General features: G+C 43.0%; 1 protein-coding gene across 4 annotated transcripts in view; it reads left to right on the plus strand.

The window, feature by feature from the left end:
- Nucleotides 1-21921, plus strand: part of RARB (retinoic acid receptor beta) — a 206695-nt gene that overhangs the window by 182461 nt on the left and 2313 nt on the right. For all 4 annotated transcript variants that reach the window (XM_059846447.1, XM_059846456.1, XM_059846464.1 and 1 more), the window contains 4 exons: nucleotides 3497-3657; nucleotides 10548-10724; nucleotides 18046-18250; nucleotides 19594-19752. In XM_059846447.1, the coding sequence (XP_059702430.1) occupies nucleotides 3497-3657; nucleotides 10548-10724; nucleotides 18046-18250; nucleotides 19594-19752 (702 nt within the window). The remainder of the gene's footprint in view (nucleotides 1-3496; nucleotides 3658-10547; nucleotides 10725-18045; nucleotides 18251-19593; nucleotides 19753-21921) is intronic.

Genomic DNA, 21921 nt, shown 5'->3' on the forward strand with positions numbered 1-21921 from the left:
GAAAAGGGAAAGTGTATCTGAGGCTAAGGAAAAAGCAGTGGCAGTCCTGGGGTGAGGAGAACAGACTGAGCGGGAGGAGGCTGAACATCTGAAGGTAGGGGCTTGTTCTTAAGGCAATGAAGTACCTTTGCCAGCTTGCAAACACTGCTGTGGCTGCCTGGAGGTTTCTGGGTGTGGAAGTGCAAGTCCTGGCGTGTATGTCAAGGGGACAGGGAAGCTGTCACAAGAAAATGGATTGAAGCAGACGTGCACAGGTGTGGGCGTGTGTCACTCAGCCTTCTGAAACGCGCCAAGACCTGGCTTCCTCATGTATCAAGATACACCTTTTTTCATTCTCCTTCCCCCCACTACCACCTTATTTTTTTTCTTTAACTTCCAAGAGTTCTCATAGGGCAAGAGAGCTTCCATACTGTCCCCTGTTGGGAGCTCCTAATTAATGCAGCCATCAAGTCAGAATTTAGTGTGCAAGTAATGAAATTCATAACCTGAGTTTTCTACGGCAGCATTAACTGTGACACAGATTCATCACTGGCGTATCATCATTAAAAGGCAGTGGAATTGCATCAGGGATTGATGTGATCATATGCATGTAAAGATCAAGATACCAAAAGGTGTGATTTATGTAATATATAAGCACAAGCTGTAATCCAAAACTCTTCCCACATGCGGTGTGACAGTTCCTGTTCCCAGAGCAGTGATGGTTTTTAAATTTACTGCGTAAATGTGTGTGTGTGTGTTTATATGTTTTTATTTAACTCTTTTAAACATAGTCTTGTCTTAAGGTCATTCTGTCCTTTTTTTTTTTTTTTTTTTTTTTTTTTTTTGTGTGTGTGTGTGTATGTTGATTTATAACTGTAGTTAAATCTGCCCAATAGTTCGGTGTTATTGAAATGCTTTATATTTTTGGAGCCTGGGTGTTATACATCAGCACTTTAATCCATTATCTTACAGGGAATATGGAAACACTGACAGGTCTGATGCAGTCTTAATGAATAAAGTAAGAAGATATATATTAATCTGGATTTTCATTATTTTAAAAGCTATCAGAATCATATAAGAAAGTTAATGAGGAACAAAAATATTCCTAGTTTTCGGGCTGCATTACTTCTCCCCTTTCTACCTTCTGATATGCACTGAAAGAGAAAGAGGACAGAGCTGGGCCAATTTGGTGATGAGGACTGATCAGCAGCTGTCCCTCCGGTGGCCTTTGGAGGGAAAGGAACTTCGGATACACTGTGGAAGGAGCAGTGCTGGGATAGCAAAGGAGCATGGCAGGGTTATCTCCTGATCTCTGGGAGCCCTTGGCACCTGCTTTGAAGCCCGGCCTGTATAATGTTCATCTTGCAGGAGGAGTTCAAAACTCTTGGGGAAGTAGTTGTTGAGGCCGCCTGCTTGGCAAATGTGTCAGTCAGCTTGTAGAGCTATAAGTAAGTGGGGCTTTGTGACAAAGGTTTATTGCTCTTTGTGGCTGTGTAGGAGTTTACAGAGTTTTCTAAGGAACTCTTTTATCTCCCAAGTACAGCAGTGATTAGGATTTGTTTCTGAAGTGCAGTGGCAGTTTGCTGCACTTGAGACATAGCTCTGGGTCTTGGTTGTTTTTTCAGTGCAAAACATGGTGCTTGTGCTCTGCTCTGGGGTCCAGCAAACAAATCAGAGCATTTGCTTGAGGGGAAAACTTGCAAAAGGAAGTGGGGAGGAACCAGTCCATCCCCCTAAACCTGACTATGCTGGCAGCATTGTACCTTTGCAAGGAATAACCTGTTTGGTCCACTCATGCAGGTCTGCTTTGGGTCTGTGCTCTCCAACCAAACACCAAAACTGATGGTGTTCAAGTTAGGTTTTAATCCAGTGGGGTGCTCAGCATCCCAGCCCTGATCCAGCCAAGCACATGACTGACTTCAGAGAGGTCTGCCACACAGTTAAGTCAGGTTCATTCTTAAAATGTGAATTACTGGGTTCAGTTTCAAATTCAGACCTTTAGTAAGAAGACCAGAGCCATACATTGCATGGACTCTGTGCCTAATGGCCTTGTGAAGGAGAAACAAATACTCTCCATATCTCTACTCCTTGTTTTCTATTACAAGCAATATGTTATTTCTGTAGATGCCTCTGAATCTGATGCTTTCCCAGCCCACTATTTTTTCTGCTTTTTATGATTATTGTGGCTCACTGGCATGTAGGAATCGACCACAGAAGATGTGGAGATGGGCCTGGGAAACCCACAGGGAAAAAGACTGGCATGGAGGTGGCTTTGTACTTCCCTCCCTCTGGCACAGATAGATGCACTTTCTGGGGCAGGACAGTACAAATAAGAATCAGAAGGTCTTTGGCCATTCAAAATCCCCAGCCATGCTCACATGTGCCAAACCCACCAGCTGCACCCTCCGAGTTTAGGGCCTTGTTTTAAATATCGTGAGGTTTTGAATACTAACAATGTTAAGATTGGTTTTATTTATCCAGTAAGATTTAGTCTTCAGGGTGTTTAATATTGACATGGAGTCTTTGGGGAGAGGGATTGATTTTGCTTGGCTTTGTTGTAAAGCCTTATGCATCTGGTTACACTTAAGACGTTAGCTTTAGCTAACAGCAAGACTCTTGGTAAAATTCACAATTACTGGCAGTACTGCGGACATGGACTTATCTCCTGGGCACGTTTTGTAAAATTAAGCTATTTTCATTAAAAGAACAAAGACCAGCATGGTGATGGAGCAGCTGTCATATTTTATTACAAAACACAAATATGTGGGAAATCAATTACAGCACGAGTGAGCACAATGCATATTTCCAGTAATCCCCCACGGCCGGGGGAAGGTAGAAGGATGATCTGAGTGCAGAAGCAGATGGCAAGCAACTTTAGATAGCTTCACTGCCATTTTTTTCTCTTTCAAGTGTTTGTGCTTCTCCTTTGATCTTCAGAACTTGAGTTTAACGTGTTTCATCTTCTTTTGTTTACTGTTTTCACATTTAACTTTCCTTTTAAATAACTTCTGTTTGGTGGAGTTTGTATTAGTGTGGGGCTTTGTTATCTTCCATGCTGAGGTACTTAAGAAGAAAGACAGTTTCTGTCTTTTTTTAATGTTGCTCACATCCAATAAAATAGTGACTGCTTTGCTGCAGAGGGCTTTGCCATCCACCATGCACAACTGTAGTTCTACAGTGAAAAAATCCCACCTCACAAAGTTACTAAGACACTGTGCCTATGAGGTTTCAGTAGACTTTCCTGGAAGGCAGATAATGTGGGATTGTGATGACACACCCACAACAAACCCCTGTGGAAGTTTGATTTAATCACTGCTCACTACATTTAGTTCTTAAATTATTTTTAAATGAGCAAGATGGAATTAATGACCTCTGTGCATATAACATTTTTATATTCACCTAAAATAATGTGTGTTTTAAATAGCAGCATTTTGCAGTTATTTGAAATAGAGCAGCAAAAGCAACGTAGGTTGATCTGAAAAACCCCATGTGATCTCTATCTCTGCTTTTCTTACAGCTGTCAGAAATGACAGGAACAAAAAGAAGAAGGAACCTTCAAAGCAGGAGTCCACAGAAAACTATGAAATGACAGCAGAGTTAGATGATCTCACTGAGAAGATCCGAAAAGCTCACCAGGAAACCTTCCCCTCACTCTGCCAGCTGGGAAAATACACTACGGTGAGTATGGTTTGAGGCACAAAGCGTTCTGGATATGCCTGAATGATGTGAGTTTGGAGGCTCTGGACATGTTAAATAGATGGAGCAGTAGATTCACTCTTTGCACCTCCTAAGCCAGGAAAAAACCAGAGGTGTGTGTGCAAAGGCTGCCTGCTGGGGAGAGAAATTGCACTTAGATGTGAGCGCTACTTAGCGGTATCACAAGAGACTCCCGGAGGATTAATCCAGCCAAACGACCAGCTCTGAGACCATGAGTCAGTTACATTCCATCATTCATTAGAAATTTCTTGGCTTCCAAAGATGTGATCTCTGCTCGTGCATCAGCAGATTACAACTTTGCAGGTGTAGGGAGTTCTTAAATGCTGCTGGATTACTGGTGATAGTCCCAAAGCTACCAAGGTCAAGGAAAATATGAAATGTTTAAGTAAAACAGTTTCCAAAATGCTCATTTGCAGTTTATTCCTAGAATCATAGAATATCCTGAGTTGGAAGGGACCCACAAGGATCACTGAGTTCAACTCCTGGCTCTGCACATGACAGCCCCAAAAATTATACATCCTTTCCCAGTCTACCAAAACATCCCATAACAGCAAAAACTTCTGCTGCTTTTAGAAATGAAGAATCAGCTGCCCCCCCTGCCCCATCAAGAAGCTCAGTATTGTGGGAATTTCTCCTGAGATGAGTCAGGGAAATAATTTTTCATCTATACATATAGATGTTGCTAAATACAGGGAATGTCAGTGATATTAGTTGATTAAAGAAAATTCAATGTCAAGTTTGCAAATCCAATAATAAAAGAGATGATAAAAAACAACTGTTAGGTAATGTTTAGAACCTTATCAGTAAAAAAATGACTACTGGGTCTGGGCTTGCTGTTGGTTGAAGCAGCATTGACTGTTTCAGAGGGACGTGCAAAACACCCTGAGGTAGTCAAGCATGTGCTCTCATTGCTGAGTGCAGGAGTTTAGGAGTGACATGGCTGGGGCAAGGAGACAGCTGCCTCCATGGTTCTTGCCCTCCAGCCCCAGCTGAAGATCTGGGACCAATCCTCAGAGGCCTGCTGCAATACTGCTCTCATTGGATTGCTCTCTGGTTTGAGTAAATTTTCTGCTATTGAAACGAACATTAAATTTCTCAGAGTGATGTTGGCAAATCCATGTGTGTCATCAATATTCACTGTTTTAGCAATCAGGGTGCTTTTTAATCTATTTACAAAACAGAGTGCAAGGCTCAAAACTGAGGTCTGAGTGTAAGAGTTGGCATTTAAGTGCAAGAAAAGCAAGCACATATGGTGTGATTTTGGAAAAAGGCACGTTTTTCATGTTGCTGGCAGTATTTTCACAAGCACTTTTCACATTTAAATCTGAGCCCCATGTAAACTGGTTAGTACTGGGGAAGGAGCCTGTTCTCCCCATGTTTCTCTGGTCCTTCCAGCAGGAACACATTAGTATGTATTTCCACCTTACCTGGGAGTTAGCAGAGTGCACTGCAGCTGGTGGGATGGCACTGTACTGCATCCTGGTAATTGCCAAGGATCCTCAAGGGTTGAAAGATAAACCTTGGCACCTCTACACTTGCATTAGGTACTGGATGCTGAAGTATCATAAATCTTTTAGCTCTTGAAATGATACGAGTGGATGAAATTGGAGAGGGCCTTGTTGCATAGCACACCCACTGCTGATGCCTTCATCCTCAGGTTCTGTCTGAACCCCATGGGGAGTTTTTGCCCCTGTTGGAATTTCAGAGCCCTTGTTGAGAGCACCTGGATCTCAGTAATGAGCAGATGAATCTGGTCTGTCTATGGAACACGAGTAGCCATGCTACGACTGCACTCTTTCTGAGGCTGGATATTGGTCATACATATCTCAAGCCTGATGAGACAGTCTGGGGCAGATTTCTTGTTTTTAGCTTTGCTCTGTTGGAAGTCCAAAGCAGGGAACTGCTGCACAGGTCTCACCCCCTCCTGCTTTGTCATGGTACAAGTTGCAATAACAAAATTATACTGAAAGAGTTATTTTTGGCTTATCTTGAATCTTAGAGAGCGATGCAGCTTCCTTCAAACACTACATCAGAACAAATAGCAGTGATGCTAAATACTGTCTTCTTGCTGCATTTTCATTGTCTGTGTGTGAAGTGCAGAGTGTTTAAATCTCTCATCTAGGTAAGGTCTGGCAGCCACTTTGGCATTTTATGCAGGACTTCAGTGTTAAGAGCTCATGTGGGAAGGACAGAGTAGTGCTGGGGCTGGAGTAAGGGTCATCTTCCCCTCCAGCCTCCCACCAGCCATGGGGCAGGAGATAATCCTTTCTTCAGCACTGAGGATCCAAGGGGATCTGGGATGTGGAAGCTGTGTGTGCTGGTCTCAAGAGCACAGCTCCGGTGCCTGGACACCACCACCAGCTGCTGATCAAACAGCAGGGCTCTGACAACAACCTGAGACACTTGAAGCAGAGACCAGAACTCGAAAAACAAGGACCACTGAGCCCTTTTTCTAAGTGCTGAGTCCAAGGCAAGTCCATAGGCTAAAAGCCTACGCCACTCTGCTTTTTTTGATAATAACAATCCAGTACATGTGGAAGATTGCCCCTGGTCCTGCTTTTATGCCTGGTTCTGTGTGCTGTCAGTCATGAGGCATGGCGTGCTCACACTACAGAGCACACAGTTTGCTTTTATAACCTTAGAGTTTTTAATTTAATTCTCTAAGTGAGAGGTGAGAAGTGAGTGTTTCTAACCAATGTGGCTTCCATTGAATTTTGTGAGCCTTGCATTTGTGCACTGACAAGGAAGGTGGATGGAAGAAAGTGCTCTGCAAGAGCAGCCCCCGAGTGCCTTTGGTTACACGATCATTCAGTCTGTTTTAAAAAAAGATTTTGTTTGTTGCTTAAAAGTGCAAAAAATTATAGGACTGTAAAATAAAAAAGACCTTACAGAGATATGGCAAAAATAAAAACCTGTTCAGGCATTTGGATTGTGTATCTGGCTCCTCTCACTCTTGAGCACTGCAGCCTGCATTTTCCCAGAGGGAAGGGTTACATGTTGATTTTTTTCCCCCCACCATTGTGTGGTTTTAGCTGTTAAAAACAGTTTTGGAGAAGCATTTTAAATTCTTTTTTTATATCCATCTGCTCTTTAGAAAGAAAAAGTGGCCCCATACTTTGTATAGCTAATAGAAGTCAGCTTAAAATAATGGGAGAATAGCCCTTGTATTAAATTCCCTGGGTCATTTGACTTAACAGTTGCATTTGGTGGACAATGACAAGTACAGTTCTAGCAATGATGAGAATCAGCAAGCTTTTTAAATGTAATGGATTCCAAAAGTCCATCATAAACAGATCTGTTTTATTACTGTCATCCAGGTAAGAGAGAGTGCCTGAGTAATTTCTCTGGAGATGTCATACTTTATAGTATAATTGAGTGTAACTATACTGCTTGTCCCTTGAGAGTGGTATTATTTGTAAGTCTACAGCTGTGTTACATCCAGCCTTCTGATAAAGGGAGGATAAAACAGAAAACAATTTTGGCTCTGCTGACCCTTGCTGCAGATTCTCCTGTGTTGCTCTTGGCTAGCTGGAAGTGAAGAGGTTCCACATCTTGATGGCATTTTGTTCTTTGTAAGTGCTGGTCTTAGAAGTTACACAGCTATTGTTCAGTGCCATTGAAGAGGAATATACATATATACATATATACATATATATATATATATATATACACATATATATAAAAAAAAGTGTGTATCTCCTGATACTGGGACTGAGCAGGGACATGTGCTGTTATCCTCAGTGAACTCACTGGAGCTGGAGTGCATTGCTGCTTTCACTAAAGAGGCATCACGAGTGTTCCTGATTAGGGCAGAGTGCCCCTGTGAGCCTTGTTTCCTTTGTAAAGTGGATTTTAAAGACAGTAGGGATTCTGCTGCTGTGTATGTTTCTATGAGTACCTCATCCCATATTGTTAATGTGGAGACAGAGCAGCCTGCAATGAAAAAACAAAAATGATGGAAAAAACGGGATCAATTTATGTGGCAAAAATGGCTGTTTAATTGGATTTCATAGCAAGGTTGGGCTTTTCCACTGATAAAGATGCCACTAGGGTGTATTACAGTATTGTTCCACCATATGTGCACTGGTGCATAGGCCTGAAAAACATGTGAGACTGCTCCTGGAAAAAGACACCCAAAAACCCGCTTCAGTAAAATATTCAGGAAAAGTCATAGCGTCTGCATCTTTTTCACAGCATGGATAGAGGAGATCTCCAGGCAAATTTAATCAGGTTTTGTATCTGTTGTGCATTTTTTTTAACCCTCTGTTGTATTGTTCAACCTATGCATAGATATTGAGCCAGTTTTGGCTTTTCAATACTGAGAGATGCTGCTAAAAATCCATCTTTTTTTCCTGTGACACTTGTCTTGACATTCATTAACAGATAGAATGTTAAAACTCTTTCCATTTGTAGCATCTCAAAGGTAATGTGTGAACCACATTAGCTCCTGTGCTGAGGGATCTGGCACCTGGCATAATAAAACACCTGGTTATTTTGTATTTTATTAACTGCCCCTTCTCTTCAGTTTGCATAATAGAGAGTTAGATTTACATTAGTTACGACGGTCGTGCATTACTCCTAATAGAAGACACGTCAAACTTCCCATTGCTGGCACTGCAGCATGATAAAGTAACCTCATATGATACTGATGAAGATTTTGTTCACACTTGCTGGTTTCATGCAACGTCTTTTTTTCCAGATGGATACCCTATTGTAAAATGATTTCCTGCTTTAGGCTCTGCTTTGTGTAGCTCTCTGCTATGCCATCTTTCTATGAACTGGATAAACTGCCTATTAAATTTAATTACAGCCTGAATGGCTGCACATCTTGATCTTATTTTTCCTCCAATGTACTGTATTTCACCAAGGTCCTTGAGGATGAAATAAAATAAATCTGAGGGATGCATACTCCAGTAGCCAAAAGAAATGTTTCAAAGGGCATTACAATCACTGTTAACTCATTAGTTTTGGACCATTTTGAAGGCAGTACTTTAGGTTTAGCATTATAGAGACATTTTCTTTTGTCATTTAAAAAAAACCCCAAAAAAATAGAGGAAGTTCCCAGAATAAAAATTCAAATAGAAATGATGAAATGAATTAATTATCCCCTAAAGAGAGGGGTAGCAGGAAAGAGCATGCATGCTCCTTCAGACTGCTCAGCACAGTCAGCGTTTATTTTTGCCAATTAGGGCCTAATGTAAATATTTCTGGCTCAAATCTCCACTCTGTTCCAAGTGAGGGTGAATGTCAGGCTGGTGGCACCCTGGGGACCCGTCAGGACTTTCCCCTTCATGACTGATGGTAGTGGTGGTGTCTTGTGAAGGCAGCGCTGGGATGGGGTCCAGAGCATCACAGCCAAGCTGAGCTCACTCCACATTGCCTCAGCAACCTCTTCCAGCCCTGTGTCCTTCCCATGAACCAAAGAAAGATGACAAGAGAATGGCTTCAATGGTTTTCTAAGAGGTGGATGCCCTCACCATCAGCAGTGGTGGTGGCAGGCTCATTGGAAATGTTTCCTCCAAGAAAGTGTGATCTGTGTAATTCGAATGCTTTTTGATGGCTATTTAATCTGCCATGTCTGTTAGACTTTTAGGTTGAGACTCTGCTCATTTAACTTTAATTTTAAAGTTAATTTAACATTTTAACTTCAACCAGCTGAGACTGAGGCAGCTGATCACATGGGCTTCCTCTGCAGCTGGGGAGGAAGCCACTGCCTGAGCATATTTTTATAGGTAAAATTCCTCCTGCAGTGAAGAGGAGATCACCCAGATGCTGAAGGCAGCTGCAATGCACAGTGAATTTGGTGGCTTGTGAAACAGGGGGTTGGGGGACACCATCACACTGGCTGCATCCTAAACAGCATTGGGTCAAATGGTGACAATGCACTGCATGTGAGGGCAGAAGGAGAGATTTGGGTATTTCAGAGCTCTGTCATTACCTGTTTGCTGTCACTCTACTGGAGTTCTGGATGGATTGGAATGGACTCACCAGGTCTTCTCATGATACCCAGTGTTGGTGGGCTGGCATCAAATGGGTCACAGCAGATTTTGAGTCAGATTGTTCTTGGTTGACATGTTCAGTCTTTTCAAGGTTTAAGTGATTGGACCAAATGTATGAAAATGTGAATTTGATCACAAACTTAACATAAGTTTCCTATGCACTCTAGAAAATTATGGAGACTTTGAGGTAGGTGAATATAAACATTCCCTGAGAGATGCCACCAGAATGTCCTTGCTACACTTCCAGCAGTAGGGGGGTATGTTGGATGCACCATCAAATGAGCACGTAGCATTCATCAAGGCACATGGGATTTTCCTTAACATCATGTAAATAAATGCTTTGTAAGACATGGGAGACTGTAGCTTCAGAAAGCTGTGGCGGAGCCACAGAGCAGAGAAATTAAGCAGAACCAATTTTCTAAGACCTTAAGTATGTGAAACTGTGTTCCAAATATCGTGCTGCTTTTTCCAGAGGAGGACCCAATCTTCTTGTTCCACTGTTCATTTATATTTTCTGGGGTACAACTGTAAATTGTCTTTCTCAATGCACTTATTATATAATGGCAAGGAAGAATAATGAGGGTGGCATTTGGAAATGTTTAAGTTCATTTGTATTCCTTGTACAGATGGCCTCTGCAATCATAAGTAACAGAGAAGTATCCAAGGAATTTTCAGGCGATTAATCCAAGTTTAAAACCAGCATCATCCCGACAGCAAGCTGCAGAAAATGCCTGGAATGTTAATAGAAAGTACTTCTGGAAGGAAAACGTGGTTGTTGTTTCCTTCCCTTGAAAACCGATTGCTGAAAGGGACGCTGATGATTTATGGTGCCTTGTCTGTCTGTCTTTCCAGAACTCCAGCGCAGATCACCGGGTTCGACTGGACCTTGGGCTTTGGGACAAATTCAGTGAACTTGCAACAAAGTGCATTATTAAAATAGTGGAATTTGCAAAGCGATTGCCAGGCTTTACAAGTTTGACCATTGCAGACCAAATAACTCTACTGAAAGCAGCCTGCCTGGATATACTGGTATGTATTTTTAACATCATTGTTCTCCTACTAATGTGTTTTCTATTCTTCTTTTGACTGTAATTGACAGGAAGAGTGGGGTGAAATATGGCCCTGACCTTACTGTTGGAAAATTGAACTTACTGGGTAGTCTGTTGCAGTCAGAAGATGGCTCCAGCACACCTACAGAGGTGTGTTTTGGGGGATGAGCATACTTCTCAAAATAAGTCCTTATACTTCTTGGGTTTCAGTAAAAAAAATAAATGGGTATTGTGGCATGTGTAACTATGGAAAATTTTCTTTACTGTTAACACCGAAGAGAGATCTGTTTCTCCTTCATTCCTCCTTCATCCTTCCTCCTCCATCTGCATGATCCTATGCATAAAGGCTGCCTAGAGGAACAGTCCACTGTATAATGGTTTAGGAATGCACTGTACCTGTGGTCATGAGGGAATTTAAGGAATAAGACACAAGTCTTCAGAATTAGAGGTTTTAAGGTTTTAGAGGGGAAGTTGGGGTGTCTGGAGCCTGTTGATGCAAGCCTCTGGCACTCATATCCCCCTGCTTTCTCCAGTGCTGCAGGTATCTGTGAAAGTGGCCGATGTAATGGGCTCACTACAGGTTTTAGCTAAATGTAATTTAATTTTAAATAGGCAAACATGCTTCCTGCAGGAGGAAACTGTGCAGGTGGGCTGGGAGTTTTTCTCCAGACCTTGCCTTGCCACCATGTCAAGGCAAAGCTGTCTTCCCTCCCTTTGTCTCTGGTTGTTTCTGTCATGCTGACCTTCAGAGGAGCCCTCTGGGATCTCAGCATTTCTTTATCGAGACCTTAGAGGTCTTCAGGCTTTTAGTGGCAAATATGCTTCGTATTACTGGTTGTAGCAATAACTTGCAGTAAAACAGTATGTTCAATGTAAACATGTTTTAAATGTTTCATTCTGAGCACAAACCTTCAGTCCTCATTGAGCCAAGCTTGGTCAGTCTAGAAGCATCTTGTAGGATGGCTACTGTAGATATATTTTTTGTCATGACACAGGAGTTTAAACTAGGGAAGCTGAAGTTGAAGTAATTAATCTTGGAATTTCTAAAAGTGCATTGCTTCAAACAGGATCATGTTGAGGGGGACGTTAACTGCTGTGACCTTTTCCTCTTGTTTTGTCAAAAGCTGTTTAGAAGAATCGCATCAAGAGGACATTGATGAAGGAGGAAGAGGGGTAGGAGAGGGGAAGGGGTATCATTCTTTGGCCTATAGAAAAAGGGAAGGTTGAGGTTGCCCTGCCATGCTTGAGAGTCACCTCTTGTTGTTCCCTTAATCCAGGCACTCATTCAGAGTGAGCCATGCCATTGTTGCAGAGAGTGTCCCTCCGTGGGGCAGGGCCATTCGTTACCGATTGCACGCCTGTCATCACCAGCTCTGTCCCGATCAGATTCTGTTACGTTCCCCTCACACCAGAGGCAGATGGTGATCAAAAAACTGCAGCATTGCCTCGAGTGTGTTCTGCCAGCAGCAGGGGATGGGAACTGCTTTGTGCTGTGCTGCTGTAACCCAGAGCAAATAGTTAATACAGAAACTATACAAAAAGGGAGGGGAGGAGCCAGAATATGGCAAGAACCTGCTCATCCAAACCTTTTACCCCTAAAACTTCAGCCCTCAAGCTGCCACCCTGTTTGTTTGTGCCATGCCCTGGCTCCAGAGCTGCATAATAACAAATACCCTAATTCTGTAATCCTGCGAGCTCCTGATGCTCTTTTTTGGGGTGGGCAGTGGCAGCTTGCCCTGGGAACGTGCACAGCCCCTGCAGCAGCTCCACTCAGTGCTGCCATTGCCAACACTGGCTAAAAAATTGAGGGGACCCTTTTTGGTGGTGGTTTTATCTGAAGCGCCTCGATAAAGGCACTTTGGTCAAAGTGATTAAATAAAAGCCTAGTTGCCAGATTAGAAAAAGAGAATAAAGCAGGTGGTAAATGGTGACTTTATTTCAACTAATTAATGGATAGAAAAGTTGATTGTTTAATATGATTCACCATTTTTACTTTGTGGCCATTGGCAACCTTCAAGCTCTAGTCATAAACTTCATTGAGGCCTGTCATTCCACATCACCTGCTCATTCTGTTTTTTATTTTTTACAAAGCCAGAGAAGGTGACACATCCAAGTGAGCAGGGCATAGTGAGCACCATAGGAGCCTGCAGCTGGGTGGAGCTGGGGCTTTTCCAAAGCCAGGAACAGATATGGCACGGCTAATAGTCCTAACTTTCCTGTGTGACATTTACACAAACTTTATGTGACTATTTTATGTGCTGCTTAAAAAGAAAACGGGATAATTACCATGGCACAGTAATGCGTAGTGTGCGCGCCGCCTGTGAAATGCTGTATCCATTAAACCAACATCACCTGCACATAATCGGAATTGCAGTGCTGCTCTCTATCTTTATTTAAGCTGAACATCAGTACTGGAGCAGTTGTAATAGCACACATTCCCCCCCTCACCAAACAAGCCAGTTGTCCTAGTTATGAGTGTTTTGTTTTGCTGTGCCTTGAGATGCAGAGCCAGTGCTGCTGCCCCTCCTGCTGCACTGAGCGCCCAGTGGCTGCTGTGTGAGCTCTGCTGAGCAGGGCCATGAGCCTAAGCAGTGTGCCCTCATGATCCTGCTGCTCTGCCATGCCCTGGACGTGTTCCCAGAGCTGCAGCACACGGGAGGAGCAGTGTGGGGCTCCCAGGTTGGGTGGCCAGGCTTCCCTCTTCACTGCCTGCCTGCCCTTCAGAACCAGCTGTGGAGAGTCTTAAGCATTTATAGACCCTGCCAAGGTCTCTGCTCAATTGGTTCCTGTGACTGTGGATGCTTAAAGCCTTCTTAAACAGGCTGACAAGGGAAATGGTGCCAGGAGCTTAGTAAACTCCAATGGGTATGGGCCAAAGAATTGTTTTATGTACAAACAAACGCTAACTCTGGAAGGGAAAAAGCATCAAGCTTCCTGAGGCAGCTTGAGGCGCCAGATGAGGATCATGGAATTTATATCTTGTCTGGAGCCAAAAGTTTTAGGGATAAATATTACTAAAATTCAGTCAATAACCCTTGTAAAAGTGAGTGCTTCTGTCTGCTGGTACACTGGTCCAGCAGCAGCCAAGCATCCCCAGCCTCTCTGAGCTCTGGCAGGACAAATATGTAAAGTATCCAGAGTCCAGTCTATCTTAAATCCAATGGATAAAAACCTGAGAAGTCCTTGAATGCTAATCCTTAATGATGTAATTTTTGTTTTCTGTTGTAAGCCCCTGTGCCTTAATGCCGGGCAGGAATTTGTGTGTGCAGAACAAGCTGTGCTGACGGCGTTTGGCAGTGCCACGAGGCATCATTGCTTCAGAGTCACCTGCCTGGGTTTCTCTTCTCAAGGAACTGCTCCAGCCAGCTGAGGCATCTAGTGTCTAACAACAGGATTTCTTAAAAAATAGGCCCAGCTTTCCCTACCTAATCTGTTTAAAATGAGTAGCAATTCTGTTGCAGCAATGTCATAAATGCAACTTTCTGGCTGACTTTGGTTTTGTGCCTCTGGTAGGGTTTTGTTTTGCACTTTATAACAGGCTCATAAGAATCCCTAATGCTTCAATATATAAATATTCCTTAAAACAAAGGGCCCTTTAATAATGAGGGAAAACCATATTTATGGCTGCAAGTGGCATTTAAGAGCAGAGTGACAACTAAAATACTTGGCTTGGTTGCAAAATCTAAACAACATTGAGGACATTGGGAGTTCAGTTTAAAATGGAGAAAGATATCGTGATTTCTTATTTTGAAGTGCTGATGTTTCCCATATGTTCTTCAGTGAATATGAGCTTGAAATCAGCTTTACTTTGACACTGGAAATTTGCCCAAGAACAGTTTAGCAACAATCAGCAATATCCATGGCGTTTCACAGATCCTGATGAAGGACAGAAATTAAAAAAAAAAAGGAAAAAAAAAAGTAAAACCCCATTTCAAATGATCTGTCTTGGAGTTTAATAACAGCGTGTTGTGGGATAATGTCAAAGGAATGCAGAGGAAACCTGAGACCTGATTGCTGCAGTCAAGTTAAGTGCATTGCTGAAAACACATAGTTGATCTTCAGCTGTGCCAGTGCCCAGCGGAGCCGCTGCAGGCTCCTCCAGGCTGGGGCAGCACTTGGGGTATGAGGGCCTGAAGGCTGCCTTCAACAAAAACCTGTCCTACTTGCTGCCTAAGCCTGGAGTAGCTAAATTCTACCTGACTTTATGTTTTAATTATAAATTTTGCAGGGCCCCTGCAGGTCCCTTTCTTTGCATGCCCACAGGGGCTGGCTTGAGGCTGAGTAACCTCACCCAGATTTGTTCCCGATGAGGATTCAGCCTGGAAGTTCTTCCTCTGTTTTAGCTCTAGGGGTCTCTTTGCTGAGCCCTCCTATCCTGCACTCCCAAACACAGTGAGGCTTGTGGCACTGGGAAACAAGGACAGGGAGCTTTGCTGCGAGGGATCCAGCAGCCTGGTGCGTGGTGGCAGGTGTGTGTTCAGCCTCTGGGCTGTTGGGAAGATCACTCCAGGGCACCCCAGTCCCTCTGGGCAGGGATCTTTGTGGCAGCTGGTGTCCAGACCTGCCCTCTGAGGGAGGATCTGGGGCATCCATATCTGCCAGCCCTGCATGGGCTGCTGCCCGGGAAGCTGCAGGCAGCCTGGGGAATACACCACGGCATTGCCCAATTGAGCTCCCAATCCTGCTCTGCTGATTTGTTGGGAAGGGAGTCCTGAGGCTGTGGAGGGAGGAACTCTCCTTGCTAAGGCTTACCAATTGAAACAGCACTGGAGTCAAGGGGCTGCCTTTCTGCCTGGCTGAGCTAAGGGAAAAGCAGTACCAGGTAAGAAGTACTGAGTCTTGTTCCTCCCAAAGTCGGATACCTGGCCTTCTTCAGCCATGCACCCTTACTGGAAGGCAGCTACTGTCTGTGCAGGCCTCAGGTGGGAAGAGCTGCACTCCAGTTCCTCTTGCATGCCATTAGAGAAGTGAACCAAGCAGCTCTTGGGTGTCACAGTAAATATGTAGCTTAGGAACCTTTGTTTTCTTGAACACCAGGTATTCTCCATGTTTCTTCTGCTTTCCATACAATCTTTTAATGGTTTAAAAGAGCAACCCAATGTGAACTTCAGGGGAGAGCATGGCCAGTGGTTACTGGCAGTTCCAAATGTGGTAAAGATGCTGCCTCTTACTTACAGAGTGCTGTGCTTTATAATGTTAATTTTTTCTAATGATCCTGAATAATACATTGGCTACTACATAAAGCCTAGCAACCAGCAGCCTTTTAAGATGGCATATATTATGGGAAATTTGTGGTCACTGAGGAATTAATGTGCTGTGTGCTTGTATTTGTGACTCTCTTGGTCATTGATTTAAGTAATTTCAAAAACGTACTGTAATTTGGGGGTAAGGCAACTGTGTCAAACATGCCTGTCCAACCACACAAAGTTTCACTGCTTCAAGGCATACCCAGAATGTGAGATAAGATTATTGCTGAGACAGAAGATAGTTGAAGATGCATCTGCAGAAACAGACCTTATTAAGTCTCTTACCAAGGAACTGAAGAAGAGAAATAAAAGCTTCCCTATAGGTGTCTTACAGATCGTGTTCTCCTCATTCTCCTCCCTGTTTATTTGAAGCAGTGTTGCCAGGCAGAGATGAAAGTGGGAGAACCAAGCCCAGACTGGTCAGCTGCCATGTGCTGGGGCCTCTGACTCAGAGCCTCAGAAGATATAGGAGTAATTAAATTCTCCCAGTGCTCTCTTATATTCATGTAAACCTTTTTTGTTGTATCTTTAAAACCAAGTAGGATGGGAAATAAATACAGTCAAGCCCTGAAAAAACACAGCTGTAGTCTTAGCTCGGCTAATCAGCCTGACTTCGGCAGGCTTTTGGTTCAGTTTAGTTTTGGTATAAGCCCTCTCCCACCTCTGATTATTTTAAACGTTAAGCACTGATATATAGAACAGAAATATGTCAACATGATGGACGCCTCTTTTATTTGGTGCTTACGGCCGTGTTCATTAATTGCAGCTGTACAAATGATCCCGTGCCACAAATGGTGGCACACATCCTGGGTGTGCTCGGGGAGGCGGAAGCGTTCACGGACACGCTGCCTCTCGGGCCGTGCTGCCACCTCTGCTGTGACAGCGCTCTTGATGCTGCCCTTACCCCAGAGGCGTTTACTAACAAAATGTAGAGCATCCTCGGTGTTTTAGTCATGTGTTTTGCATTCCTCCGTGCCCAGTTAGAGGTGTGAATGCCCATCCTCCCCTCGAAGGCTCTTTCATCTGGGGTCAGCACTGGGTGGCTGTCGGCATACAAGCGAGCTTGCCAAAGCCAACAGTGCCTGGGCGTGCGCGGGAATGAGCGGCGCTGTCAGCAGCTCTGCGCCAGGCAGGCGGGGTCTGCCACCGCTGGGGCTCCGCAGGGGGAAGCGCCAGAGCCTGCAGGAAGGCTGGCAGCCAGCAGGCTGGTGGGGAGGTTTGCTGTTACAGCACACAGAAGTAACAACCACTGTAAAAGAAGAAAAGCTGGGCCAACTCCTCAGACCACTCACTGGCCAGGCTGCCAGGAGTCGCGTGTGCTGCCGTTTGGAGGAGCAGAGTTTGATATTCCGCTGGGTGTGAACTCCCAGGCTGACAAGGCGAGCAGTGCTCCAAGGAAAACCTACCTGCAGCTGCTGGGGAGATGGAGGGCTTTGTCCCCATATCAGTGTTTGCCTGTCTGCTCTTGCAGAAGAGGGGAAGGCAGCCCAAAATTCTGCCTCTTCAGCAGCTCACAGCTGTCCACACTCACTCCCACCAGCTTCCACTCCCACAACATTGTCCTTGTCAAAGATACAACCCAGGGAAGTGCTGCTGTGCAAAAGCAATCCCCAAAATCAGTGAGATATGCCTTTGTTCAAAGAGGTGAGATGCTCTCAGGAGTTGGATCAGATCAGCAGCTTATCAGATCAGTCACATTTTATAGTTAGGTGCAGGTGGCAGACTAATGAAAGAACTGTTTTTGTGGATATCACTGTAGTGTTGGTGACCTAAGTGGTGAGAGTCACTCCAAAGTTTTGATTATTTCATAACTAGGGGAAAATTTCTGTCTTTATTGTTTGTGTTACAAGGAACACACATAGTCAATAGAGTATATTTGTGTTGTAGCTGAGAGTTTTTGTGCAGCTAGAACCGCACAAACTGGAGTTTGTTTTCAGATTGTTCTGACGTGGCCAAGTACTGAAGCGCCGCTGTCATTCGCCGCACCGAGAAAAGGCAACAAACCTCTCATGGATTAAATTCTTCAGATTCCATTTTTCTGGTTTTTTTCCACAGATCCTTAGAATTTGCACAAGATACACACCAGAACAAGACACCATGACCTTTTCAGATGGCCTTACCCTAAACAGAACTCAGATGCACAACGCCGGATTTGGCCCGCTGACTGATCTCGTGTTCACATTTGCCAACCAGCTCCTGCCTTTGGAAATGGATGATACAGAAACAGGTCTCCTTAGTGCCATCTGCCTCATCTGTGGAGGTATTGTACTGCATGAACTCTAATGCATTTCAAAAGGACAGACATGATCATGTCCTCATTTATGTTCTACTTGTTTTGCTTTCCTTTCCTTAAACATATATTTTATATATATATATATATATATATATATATATATATATATATATATATGTATGTAACATTATTATATGTATTATATAAGCCACTTAATGCTAAAGGTTTGTTTTCCACTGGTGGTAGTTACTAGTTTTATTACTGATAATTTGAAAAAAGTACTGAAATCATTCTGTTAAGCAACCAGTCCTATTGTTTGCCTGCCAAAGGGCATTGAGATGCCTCACAGAACGGTTGGAGTTGGGAGGTACCTCTGGAGATCAGGTTTTTGCTAAGCAGTGTATGGGTACCTGCATGAGTGAGCTTTCTTACAGCAAGATGCCCAATTACACAGCTTTTACTCATAAATATAATTGTGTGCATCTGCATTGGTTTCAGTCACATGGTAGCCATTGGTGATTATTTCTTTAGCAAAAAAATGTGTTTTGCTTCCAAACTGGGGCTGAAGGGAACTCAAAAGGGTGATTATCAATTAAAATCATAGGCTTAAAATGCAAAAAGTGAATTCTCAGATCATTTCCAAAATACTCTGTAAATTTCTGTTGGTTTAATCACTTGGTCTCTCTCCTCCTTGACAAAATCTGGATTAGCAGTAGAAACACACCTTGTTTAGCTGGGCCATGTTGTTGAAACACAAACTGGGTACTACAAGTGAGTGTTTGAAACACAAGAGTCAGTCTTTGTTGTCAGTGGCCCTTTAGTACAAAATCATTCCGATTTTATGTGTCTCTAACCCTAACCCATTAAAAGCATTGATGGGCTCCTAGATGTCAGTGATATGTGACTCGTGTGTCCCGGTGCAGATGGTGGCATCTGTTGTCATCCAAGCCAGCACTGCCATCTGCTGATTCCTGATGGTAACTCACTTTTCTGTAGTAGTGGTAAAAAACAGCTGTAACCTCTGAGTACCTGGGTTGCCCATCAGTGACATACATAAAATCAATTCCAAAATATTGTTTGCAGCAAGGTGTTTTCCCCTTGAAGAGGGAGGTACAAGAGCAAACTGGTAATTCTTGACCACCCACATGACAAACCTTTCCAGTCACCAAGGAAAAAAATGAATCCATGTTTCAGAAAGTTGTGGTTTATCCTCTTCCTATGGAATACTCACTACAGAGTGTGCATTGTTTAGTGGAGAACAAAATTCATGGAGTTCTAATTGAGAACATGGAGGAGATTCTGTGATTTGGAGTTTAATTTAAAAAATAAATATTTAAAATCATATGAGTGATATGATACTTTTTCTACAGATCGCCAGGACCTTGAAGAACCAATGAAAGTGGATAAGCTTCAGGAACCCTTGCTTGAAGCCCTGAAAATTTATATCCGAAAGAGACGACCCAACAAGCCTCATATGTTCCCAAAGATCTTAATGAAAATCACGGATCTTCGTAGCATCAGTGCAAAAGGTACAGTTTCTCCCAATAACTCAGCAGGAGTGGCAGTGTTGCATTTCAGAGGAACTGGCCTAGACACCTGGGTTGTTATTTTCTAATCACATCTAAGAAAGGTCCTTGTGACCTGATTCTTCCCAGCTTCTTTACGTAGTTCCTGCCTTGAAATTGGTTTTGCTTTAAACATGCATGGTGCTCCATTCTCCATGCAAGTGACAGTGAAAAAGATGTTGTAGATGCAAGTAGTGGCAAATCATTAGCATCAAGTCTTTGTTAGTCATTTTAGGACAAGAAAAACCTTTGTTAATGTTTACAAGAGGGTTCAGATCAACATGTGCTTTGTATCACCAATGCCTTTTAAAAACGTCTGGTTACAGACTGCAGAAAACCCATGTGCAACCAAAATTCCCCTGAACTGTGGTCTGATGTATTGGAGATTTAGAACTGATTTGAGCCAGCATTTTGGAGATTCAGCCCCTCTAATCCAAACTAACCATACCTAAACACATTTTCTGCAGTCTTGTGTGTGCTGGATTGATCCTGTGCAACTCATAGTCTAAGCACTGTCACACATTCTCTATAGCACAGGTGTAGCTGAATGCTTTCATTTGATCAGAACAGGTTCCCTGACATACCAGTCTGAATATAGAGAGTCTAAAGTGCAACAATTGTTATTCTTATGGTGGCTGATGCAGTTTCACCTTCTTACTCTGCTTACTCAGCAACAGATTTCTACCCCTGATAGATGAGCAGGCACATGAGCTTGTATGTACAGGTATCTGTGTAGGTTGGATCTGTGCTTTTGGGAAGATTACTGATTTCACTTGACATGGTTTGAGGAAAGACTCAGGGGAAATAACCTCCAGCAGTTAATTCACTCAACTAAAACATGCTTGTTTTAAATTTAAACCTTAACTACTCCACTTCAAACAATATAAATCCAAGTTAAAAGATTAAGTTATAGCTATCTTTATAAAAAGAAGTGAGCAATTTAATTGGATTGATTAGAACTAAAAGAAGTAACTTGGAAGCGAAACACCAGAGTTAGAAGCAAAAGTATCCTAAAAAGGAACCACTTTACCAGGTTATCTAAAGCTTGCAGTTTACCCTCAAGTAAAACAAGCTCCATCCAACTGAATCTACAAAATAAACTTAGAGCAGCATTGAGCTATAAAAGCATTTAGGGGAGCCCTTTCGTTCCACTGTTTATACTTGTGGGAATTCCATTTCCACTTCCCTCCTTCTTTACCAGAGCCTTCCCGCTCCTCAAGAACACAATTCCTTATATTCAATTCACAAGAAAGGCTTCTTTTCATTCTGACATAAGTATTTAACTCTAATTATGTCATTAATGTTTCATAGTAGAACTAAATCATACCAAGGGATGGTGATGTCCTGGAGGGCTGGGGATGTCTTGAGTTTCGTTTTAAAAGATGTACGTTAGACGATAATGACCTGGGATGGTACCCGATCCCTGAAAGCAAACACCAAAGAAAGCATTGATCTGAAACACTGAGAGTGTCTGCTTTGGCATTAGAGGTATTGCAACCAAAGGGTGAAGTGTTTGTGGGACTGAAGCGAGACAATTCTGAGTTCTACTCATCTTCTTAGTTCTCTCTGGCTCTGCACTGAATGACCACACAAACACTTCACTGCACCTGACGTAACAGTTGAAAGCAGGTGTTTAACATGGCCAAATTGAATCCATCAGCACAGCTCTGACAATAGCTGGTTTTTGGAGAAACTCTCAGCATCATTCTGCATTAATATCTTTCCCATTACAGTTATTTAAAGGACTCTTAAATCCACTTGGAAAGTCAATCATTGCCTTTGTAGATGATTTTTTTGATGCTCCTCATGTAAGGCATAAACACTTAAATGCTCCCTTCCAGCCTGGAGTGAGTAGTGCTCTCTCCAGCATGTCCACTATAGCAGCATTGATAAGCAGAGTTTTTATTTCCAAAGGATCACTCTTCTGGAATGGTTTTTCAATAACCAAACTATTTGCTCTGTAATTTTTTTTTGTTTTTCTTGTTGTTTAAAAAACACAGGTTCCTCTTCTATTGGACTCCAATTTTAAGATGATCAGGAATCCTGAGCAACAGAAATGCTGAGGTTTATGGCTATAAATTGCTTGATGCAGAGTTCCCTCAGTGCTGCCTGCCCAGTGTCCAGCAGGGCTTT

This window comes from Haemorhous mexicanus, chromosome 1 (genome assembly GCF_027477595.1).
Source record: "Haemorhous mexicanus isolate bHaeMex1 chromosome 1, bHaeMex1.pri, whole genome shotgun sequence".
Taxonomy (NCBI): domain Eukaryota; kingdom Metazoa; phylum Chordata; class Aves; order Passeriformes; family Fringillidae; genus Haemorhous; species Haemorhous mexicanus.